The sequence below is a fragment of the Cryptomeria japonica genome, chromosome 11 (assembly GCF_030272615.1).
Source record: "Cryptomeria japonica chromosome 11, Sugi_1.0, whole genome shotgun sequence".
Classification (NCBI taxonomy): Eukaryota; Viridiplantae; Streptophyta; class Pinopsida; order Cupressales; family Cupressaceae; genus Cryptomeria; species Cryptomeria japonica.
The window spans coordinates 695,399,733-695,410,063 of NC_081415.1; the positions used below are offsets into that span (position 1 = coordinate 695,399,733).

At 34.9% G+C, this 10,331-nt stretch overlaps 1 protein-coding gene across 1 annotated transcript; it reads left to right on the forward strand.

Moving 5' to 3' along the window:
- The first annotated feature begins 847 nt into the window (after positions 1-847).
- On the forward strand, positions 848-1,789 carry LOC131059268 (protein SRC2-like). The gene is made up of 2 exons (XM_059214813.1): positions 848-1,489; positions 1,652-1,789. The coding sequence occupies exons 1-2, from the start codon at positions 848-850 to the stop codon at positions 1,787-1,789; spliced, it is 780 nt and encodes a 259-aa protein (XP_059070796.1).
- Positions 1,790-10,331: the final 8,542 nt, after the last annotated feature.

A 10,331-nucleotide genomic window follows, 5' to 3' on the forward strand; every position in this document is an offset into this window, starting at 1 on the left:
AAGAGACATCATTTGTTGCAGGGGAACCTACTACAGCATTCGTTTTGCTACATTATTTATTGACATTCTTTCTCTTTTTTGTGAAGGAACAAATAGACACTTTCTGCAAGATATTTGGTTACAAGACATTGTAGCATATTAGGTATCAAGCAAAGTTAGTGTTAATTTTGAGGGGGGGTTTATTCCCACTGGGTTTTCCCTCTTTCCTCTTTCCTCAATTCTTTCTTCTTTCTTCTTTCCTTGGTTAGAATTAAGGGGGGGTGTTGGTGGTTAATTCCAACTTCAAAGAACTTTGGTGGTTAATTCCAACGTCAAATAACTATTAGTTCACTACCGCAGATTGTGGATCACTAACCGATCTCTGTTAGATTTAGATTCATTCTTTCTGCCTGAATTAAGGCTGTTGATTTCAGTCTTCTCTTGTCTTCACCGTAATGTTAGATCATGCGATGGTTCAAGTGCTGTATAAATCATACTTTCAGCTACTGTAAAGAACAATGAATTAATACAAGAGATTCCTTTAGTTCTGTTTTTCTTTTCTGTGCAATATTATCTGTAAGTTTTGCTTTTCTTATTTTCTAGTTAGATCTTGTGCAAATCTGTACTTTGTTTGCAGGTTTGCAGAAAATTCTACAATATATGGTCCAGCCTGTGGAAGTAAAATTGTTCTCCCGTGTTCGGGTGATTGCCACATAATTTTCTCAATAGAAGAGAAAGGCAAATTAAGAATCCTAGGAGGAAAAAGGAAAGTGAAACAGTTACATTGTTTTCTTTCAAGAGAAGAAACGGAAATAAAGTTTTGAGCCAAAGCTGAAGATCGTTGTGGTTGTAAGTCCCTGCACATTCGATGGACGCACAAATGCTAGAGGTGACGATTATATCTGCGGATGGTCTGAAAAACGTAAGAAAGTTTGGGGGAAGAATGCGCACTTATGCCGTTGTATGCGGCAACGACGATGCTAATTCGGGTACATCTACGCGGATTGAAAAAGATGGTGGGTGTAATCCTGTTTGGAATGAGAAGTTGCAGCTCAGGTTTAGCAGTGGATTGCATGTTTATTCTCTAAACATTCAAATCTATTGCAAGACAAGCTTTGGAAAGCGAGTAGTGGGATGGAGCAAAGTTCCCTTGTCTGACATAACTTTGGGTTATGGAGCACCCAACGGTTTACGTTACCTGAGCTATCGATTGAGGACAAAGAATGGAAATCGCAGTGGTACCATCGATCTCTCACTGCGGATTTTGACACAGCCTAATTACCGCCCTCAGTTGTTTAATCCTTCCATTTCAAAGTTTCCAGGCCAAGGAAGTTATCAAAACAGTCATCCTTTCTCAAACGGAATGTTGGCACCTGGGCGTCAACAGTTGCACCAAAGCACAGAAGTGAATTCGAATATGGTTGGAGTGCCACCGACGTGGATGGGTTACCCTCACACTCACAGTCACTCATCTGCTCCATCGTCCATTTATCCACCGCCACAATATCAGGTGTATCATATCATATCTATGAGTCATTAAATACTTTGTAAACGCGGTACTGCACCTACAACTTCTCCTTCGTAAACGCGTTGTTTTAAGGAATTTTGTTATTGGTTTCCTAATTAGTTTAGATATTTTAATCTATTTGAAAACTCTCAAGAAATGTATCAGAATTTATTAGAGTTTACCCTAGTTTTGGATGAATTTTTGGACGAGTCTATTCTGGCTCCAAAACGGCACTGTCCTACAAATACAAACGACATGCATCCAGAGTCCATTGACATACATCCCTCCCATGTCCTCTCATGATGCGATGGGACACATTTGGGACCCACCATCGTCAAATCCAATGTTCCCGCATTACTTGGTGGATTTAATTAATATAGTTCAACGATCAATTTAATTGATTTAATCTAATTGATATGAAGTTAATATCAATTAACGGAATTGATGTAAAGTTAATATCAATTAATCTAATTGATATTGAGTTAATATCAATTAAGTTAAAATTAATTAGGTTAGTTAAAAAAAATCAATTAGATTAAATCATTTAGGTTAATATAAATTAGGTTATATTATGATTGATTTGACCTAATTGATATTAACTTAATAATTAAAAAAATAACTCTTCATACACATTAACTTTCCACAATAAATTTTTTTCCATCCAATCATGATGAACAAAATAATTGATATCAATTTGAATAATATTTTATTATTCTATAGATCAAACTTATATATTTAATCTAATTGATTTAACCTAGTTGTTATTAACCTAATTGATTTAACCTAATTGATATTAACCTAACTGATTTAACCTAATTGATAAAACTTAATTGATATTGACTTAAATAAATTGATATTAACTTAATATGATTGATATTAACTTAATATCAATTTAACTGAATTAACTTAATTGATATTAAGTTAATATCAATTAAGTTAAAATCAATTCGGTTAAATCAATAAGGTTAATATCAATTAGGCTAATATCAACTAGGTTAAATCAGTTAGGTTATATTATGATTGATTTAAACAAATTGATTTTCTGTTATGAGGTTTTAATATTCAAACTAATAATTTTGTGGAATATAACTAATTGATTTTATGTTATGAGGTTTTAATATTCAAACTAATAATTTTGTGGAATATAAACTTTAAAAGCTAGTTTGTTTAAGATTTTGGGTTGAGTTTATAGAAGTCAAAAATAATTTTTTATACATAAAACAATCTTGTACTACTATTCAATTATTCAATTGTTATCTCCTATACTATAGGAAAATAGATGAGTTGTTTAAAAAATTATAATACAAGAAAGCACTCCTCAAAAAATATCTTTATGGCAAACCAACAAATCAATGGAAATGATGTGATATTCCCAATACCTCCCTTATTACATCATTCTCCAATGGGGATAAGTGGACTAACAATACTTGATAAAACATTCATTAGTTCATAAAAAATACACTACTCGTGACAAGCAATATTGGATCTACCCTCACTACGCTTCCTTGATAGGATTGACATTATTGGAATTCATCCAAGGATAGGGAATAACACATATAATCATATAACCTAGCATAGGGATAAACACATCTATTTGAGGTCATACACATTTTGGATGGGAGAAAACACTTAGATATCTATCATTACTTTTGAATAGGACACACTTCTATTCATAGTAATTATGATTGACACAAACACATCCAATCATATTAAACAAATATGATTAAGAATAAACATATCCAATCATTGTCACCCAACAAATGTGATTAGGGACAAACACGTCCAATTGTAATATTAGGGACAAACACATCCAATTGTAATTAGGGATAAACACAACTGAAAACTGTAGACACCTAGAAGTTACGCAACGAATTAAGTGAATTTTATTAATTTAATTATCCTTTATTTCTCTAATTAATTAAATTAAGGTTTAATTGATAACCCTATTCTTCTAATTAGCTTATTAATCAAATTAAAGATTTGATTAAATCCTATTCTTCTAGCCTTGCTTATTAATTAAATTAAGGTTTGATTAAGTACCCTTTACCCACTTAATTAAATAAATCTTATTTATTTAATTAATAGCTTTTTCCCTTTTAATTAAAATCTTCTTTACATTTAAATAAATCAGTATTTATTTGTAAATAGTCCCCCCACTTGCATTTTCCTACAAATGCAAGTTGCATCTATTTTAGTTGAAATAAATCTTTTATTTTAATTAAAATCTCATATTTTCTCCCACTTGCATTCTCCTACATTTTGGCTTAACCTCTTAATCATTCTTCTAGAAGTCCTCAAAACCCCTTTATTAGCCTAATTTCTTCTAATCATGTCACATTCCTAAATTTGGGGAAGTCACTTCTCCAAATTTGGAAGAAAGTCTTCCAAATGCATTTAAAGCTTTATCTTTTTCAACAAGTTAACTTGTCGAGTCTTCCAAAAATTTTAAAGCTCTTACATGAGACTTGAGGATCATCTACCCTCTTACAAATTAACCTTCAAAGTCTTCAAAAGGAATTTAATGCCTCTTACAAGCCCACACCCCTTAGCCATGATGGTTGTCCCTTTGACCAATTTCCATGTTGCACAAGAGTTTACCTCTTGGGTAATAGCATGCCTCTTTGGTTAATGGCATTATCCAGTTATGTCACTCCTTGAGGTTATCCCTAATGCTTAAATTAACTTCTAATGCTTGCTTAGCATCCCCTCAAGCCATCTCAAGGTGACATTTGTCAACTTGGGATTGGATTGAATTCCTCCCATGGATTGATAACTTTCAATCCTAGCCCTTGTTAAGGTTATTCAATCTCAACCATCCATTTCTCTATTTCGCCTATAAATAGAGCCCATTTTTCCTCCAATTAATCTAACAATTTTTAGCATCCATATTATAGCTAATTTATATTGCAGTTTATTAAAGAGCTCATTTTGCCATTTTCAAGCATCCAAGCATCAACATCTAGCATCCATCTCATAGCATTAAGATTCATTTTAGCTCATCATTTAGCTTAAATTCACATCTTTTAATAGCTTTTCATCTTCATCTAGTTTAATTAATTCACATGGCATCATTTAGTTTTCAATTTGGAACATATCTTTGCATCTTAATCACCTAGCTTGCATCCTTCATCCCCTTCATTTTCATCTTAGCATTTCACTAGAATCCTAGTTGCACCCATTTCGATTCTAGTAGCATTTTCATATAACTCATTCTCTAGGTTGTCATCTTGAGGATCAAGCTACTCTCCCAGGTGAGGGCCAACTTGAATCTTAGAGATCTTTAGAGATAGAGGACAATGAGGCGATTTTAGATTTTTTAATCCATTGCATTTGTTTTGATTTCTGGGTGAACTCACAATACTAGTTCCCACTTTTTGACCAACTTTGACACTTAGATGAATATTTTAAAAAAAACTTCACTTTCTGACATCTATAACTTTTAAACTGTTAAGAATTTGAAGATGATATAAACTAGTGATTTTTAACATCTTATTTGTAGATTCTAAATATATTTTTTGTAAATTTGTTTGAATAAAATTTTATTGATTTTTCCATCTCCCTCAAAAAGTAGTTGTTTACAGCAAACAACATTTTTTAAGAGTGATGTGTATCCCAAAATGCATAATTTTTTTTCTTTAAATGATAAAAACTTAATTCTTTTGAATTTTGGTTTGTAACATCAATACCCAGGGCATGCACTTGGTTTGATAGTGATATGTTGAATATTTTTTATTTTATCAAGCTTTGAAGTTTGACTAATTATAATTTGGATATAGGTGTACGTTTGAACACATAACTTGTTCTATATATATCAAAATTCAATTTTCTTTTTTTTGTTAGAAAGAAAACACCAATACCTAGTGCATAGATATTTTTCAGAATTTTTTTGAATTAGTTTACTATTTTTCCCAATGCATCGAACAAAGAAGTTCATGTTCGGTGAAAAACCTACATTCATAAGAAATAAAATAAAAATGTAGTAATGAAATTAAATATATTAAAAGTTATACTATTTGGAAAGCTTATAATAAGGACTAAATACTTATAAAAAAAAAACTTTTAAATGAATTAATTTGACCCCCCAAAAGCTAATGTAAAATTGGTTTTTTATCAGCATTTGATAGATGCAAAGGAGACTCCATTGCAAGTATGATTTAGAAGTAGAGAGGTTCTATCCAAGAAATTTTGATCTAAGAGCCTTTGATTTAACTCTCTTCAATTAATTACTTCAAATGGGACCTCTTAAAGCTTAAATCATTATATTTTTTTAAAAATGTATGATTTCACCAAAAATCAGGACGTACCAAAAAGTGGGAACCAGCTTTGTGAGTTCACCCTTCTAATATCTAATGCAATGCTTCATTGGTGTGTTTGAGATGTTTTCTCCTATTGCAAGTTGATCCCACATTAAACAACATTTAAAATTTACCTAATTCCAAAAATTATTATAGCATTATTAAAGTCTTCAAATTATTGAATATAACAAAGATCCATAGGATAGTGGTTTCAGTTAAGGCTAGTATAATTTACCTCAAAGAGATTTTCTAATACTTTCTTTGATGATTTATAAATGGGGTTTTCATAATTAGATCTAAATATTTTTTTTCCTATTAGGCTTATAATTTATTTGTAACTTAAGAGTGACCCTGAACACCCATCAAGAAGGTTTTGAATAGGGAATGTTTCTAATATAACCTTGTACTTGATAATACATTGAGGCACATTTTATATATTTCGTATGCTTTTACAAGTACAAGTCTTATTCACAGACCATATTTCTATTATAACTTTTCTAGTACATAATTCATTAAAGTGCTCGATTGAACATATTTTAAGTATCAGTATTAATTTTGATTGAATTCATCAAGTTCTTATTCTTCTATGTGGACTTGCTCTAGCTAGTATTTTCCTTATCAAAATTAATAGGATAACAATGTTATTCTATTCAAATTTCAAGCTCACCATATACTACTCAAAACAAACATCTAAACCTAATTGGAAAGATAATATACCATCCTAATAATATGGGATTATGCTATTCATTTTCCTCACTAATAACTTACAAAGCTATCTAGAAACATGGCATTCCTTGCATACACACCCCATATTTCCAAAAAGAATGATGAATCCCGAGTTATTTCTACTCAAATTTATTGTCAAATGTTATCTTATATTTAAATGTTCTAGTTTTCCTTGGTTCTTGATGAGTCAATTAGATTGTGAGATCTAAATTTTATAATTATTTTGATATAAGGCATTAGTTTTGTGGTAACAAAGTTTGACTTGGGTTCTCATTATCCTCCTCTTGTTTGTGTTTTCTTTCTTAGCTAATCCCTAAGTTACTATAATTAGAATTCTTGATTTGAGTGTTTAATGAGACTTGTTTATGTTATGTTACTATCATTCTATAGTGTTGTAAACTGTAATCCTTTACAAGATTCACACTCTATTTGGGTCCCTACTTTAGTATGTCTTCCCTTGGATCATTTTAAGCATATTTGGGCCATATCCTTGTTACAAGTATGGTTTCCATTATAAGGTACAATATTGATGGTACATAGTTTAGGGAACATAGGGTTGAGGGTAGTGATCATATTGATTCCTCTCTCTATCTCTCCATCTTCCTCTCTCTTCTCTCTCTCTCTCTTCTCTCTCACCTCTCTCTCTCTTTCTTTAACTTCTCTATCATTTCCTTTTCTTTCTCCCTCACCTATTTACCTCTCTAGGTATCTCACTCCATGTATACCTCTCCCTCTCCCCCTCCTTAGCCCTCTCTTTCTCTTTTCTCTATCTCCCTCCTCTTCTCTCTCATTCTCCTAATTCATTAACGCTCCTCTTGTATCCCCCTTTATCTATCTCACCCCTCTCTTCCCATCTAGCTATCTAACGACTCTCTCGCCCTCTAGGTATCTTTGTAAGGGGTAACACATGTGTTAGAATAGATGAAATAGAGAGAGTATGAGATACTTGGGAAGGAAGATATATATGAGGGTAAGGAATGGGGAGATAGAGATGGAGGGAGAGACATAGGGAGGGGAGAGAGAGGTGACAAAGAAGAGAGAGAGAGAGAGAGAGAGAGAGAGAGAGAGAGAGAGAGAGAGAGAGAGAGAGAGAGAGAGGTGATAGAAAAGAAAGAGAGAGGAAGATGGAGAAATAGAGAGGGGTATCAATACCATAGAGCTACCCTCAACCTTATCTACCCTAAACAATGTTCCATCAATCTTGTATACCTAGATGGGAGAGAGAGGGGAGACATACATACAAGGGCATAAATAGAGGTGCCTAATGAGACATAGCTGGAGTGGTATAGAGATGGAGAGAGGAGGAAGAAACCTAGAAATGTAAGAGAGGGAGAGAGAGAGGCTAGGAGGAAGAGGTGACGACCTAGACAATGGAGAGAGGGGAGAGAGAGAGAGAGAGTATGAGAGAGTATGGGAGGAAGATATATATGAGGGTAAGGAAGGGGGAGACAGAGAGGGAGGGAGAGACCATGGTTCATGGAGAGAGAGGTGAGAGAGAAGAGAGAGAGAGAGAGAGGAAGATGGAGAGATAGAGGGAGGAATCAATACGACCACTACCCTCAACCCTATGTCCCCTAAACTATGTACCATCAATCTTGTACCTTATATTGTAAATCTTATATCCTACAACCTATTATTTAAATAATATCGAGGATGGAGAGGTGATGACCTGGAGAGGGGAGAGAGAGAGAGAAGAGGAGAGAGGGAATAATAAAGAGAAAGAGAGATCTAAGAAGAGAGGGAGAGGTGGGTAGGGAGTGACTGAGAGACCTAGAGAGGGAAGAGGTAGATAGGTGAGGGGGAGAGAGAAGATAATAAGAGAGAAAAATAGGTATGGAGAGAGATGTTGGGAGGGATAGGTAGTGATAAAGAGAACAAAGAGAGAGTGGAGAGAAATAATAGGAGGAGAAGAGAGATGGAGGGGGAAGGAAGAATATATATGGACATAAGGAGGGAAGGTGAGAGAGAGAGGGAGAAAGTATAGGAGAGACCTAGAGAGGGGAGAGAGAGAGAGAAGAAATAAAGAGAAGAAAGGGAGAGTAAAACAGTAATCAAGCATCGATAACCACCAAATGAGTGTCAATTGCCAACAGAAACATGGCGTTCCTTGCATACACACCCCATATTTCCAAAAAAAATGATGAATCTCAAGTTATTTCTACTCAAATTTATTGTCAAATGTTATCTTATATTTAAATGTTCTAGTTTTTTTTGGTTCTTGACGAGTCAATTAGATTGTGAGATCTAAATCTTATAATTATTTTGATATAAGGCATTAGTTTTGTGGTAACAAAGTTTGACTAGGGTCCTCATTATCCTCCTCTTGTTTGTGTTTTCTTTCTTAGCTAATTCCTAAGTTACTATCATTAGAATTCTTGATTTGAGTGTATAACATGGCATGTTAGGCTCCTTCGCCAATTCACGGACTGTGAGGCTGACATTTTCTTTGGCCTCACAAAATGGTGAAAGCGTCTAACATGGCGTATTATGCGCCTTCGCTGATTCGCAAACTTCATGTCCACCTTTTTCTTTGGCCTCGTGAAACAACGAATTAGACTAACATGGCATGTTATGCACCTTTGTTGATTCGCGAACGGCCTGGCCGGCATTTTGTTTCGTCTCGCGAAATGGCAAATTAGACTAATATGGCATAATATGCGCGTTTGCTATTTCACAGACTGCATGGTCGGCATTTTCTTTGGCCTCGCAAAACGGTGAAAGCGACTAACATAGCATGTTTTGCGCTTTCCCTGTTTCGCGAACAGCGTGGCCGGCATTTTCTTTGGCCTCGTGAAACGATGAAAGCGACTTACATGGGGTGTTATGCGGCTTTATTGATTCGTAGGCTACGTGGCCACCTTTTTCTTTGGCATCACGAAACGGCGAAAATGATTAACATGGTGTTTTATGCAACTTCGTTGATTCACAGGCTATGTGGCCGCCTTTTTCTTTGGCCTCGCGAAATGGCGAAAGAGACTAACATGGCATATTAGTCAAATTCATCGTTTCATAGACTGTGTGGCAGCCATTTCCTTTGGCCTCGCGAAATGACAAAAGTGTCTAACATAGCATGTTATGTGCCTTCGCTAATTCGTGGACTGCGTGTCCGCCTTTTTCTTTGGCCTCATGAAACAACGAATTAGACTAGCATGGTGTGTTATGCTCCTTCGCTGATTCGCGGACGGCTTGGCTAACATTTTGTTTCGTCTCGTGAAACGGCGAATTAGACTAACATGGCATATTATGTGCCTTTTCTATTTCACGAACTATGTGGCCTACATTTTCTTTGGCCTCGCGAAACGGTGAAAGCGACTAACATAGCATGTTTTGCGCATTCGTTGTTTCGTGGACTGCGTGGCTGGCATTTTCTTTGGCCTCACGAAATGGTGAAAGCGACTAACATGGGATGTTATACGGCTTCACTGATTTGTAGGCTACGTGGCCACTTGTTTCTTTGGCCTCGCGAAACGGGGAAAGTGACTAACATGGTGTGTTATGCAGCTTCGCTTATTTGTAGGCTGCATGGCCGCCTTTTTCTTTGGCCTCGAGAAATGGCAAAAGAGACTAACATGGCATGTTAGTTGAATTCTTCATTTCACGGACTGTGTGGCCGCTATTTCCTTTAGCCTCGCGAAATGGCGAAAGCGACTAACACGCAGTTTCGCAGTGCGAGAGACTGAATTGACCAGTTAAGTGGCTTAAAATATCCTCTATAAATGCCTTAAATTAAACAACCCAAAGCCTGCATAATTAAAATCAATGAATTTTTTAATGAATCAAAATTTTAACTTTTACAATATTGTAGTCAATTTTAAGTACTAATA

What these genes read in the sequence shown, in the direction of transcription:
- LOC131059268 (XM_059214813.1), top strand. Translation starts at nt 848, where the DNA reads ATGGACGCACAAATGCTAGAGGTGACGATTATATCTGCGGATGGTCTG. An exon ending in ATCCACCGCCACAATATCAG is followed by an intron (nt 1,490 to 1,651) that starts GTGTATCATATC and finishes GAAATGTATCAG; the next exon opens with AATTTATTAGAGTTTACCCT.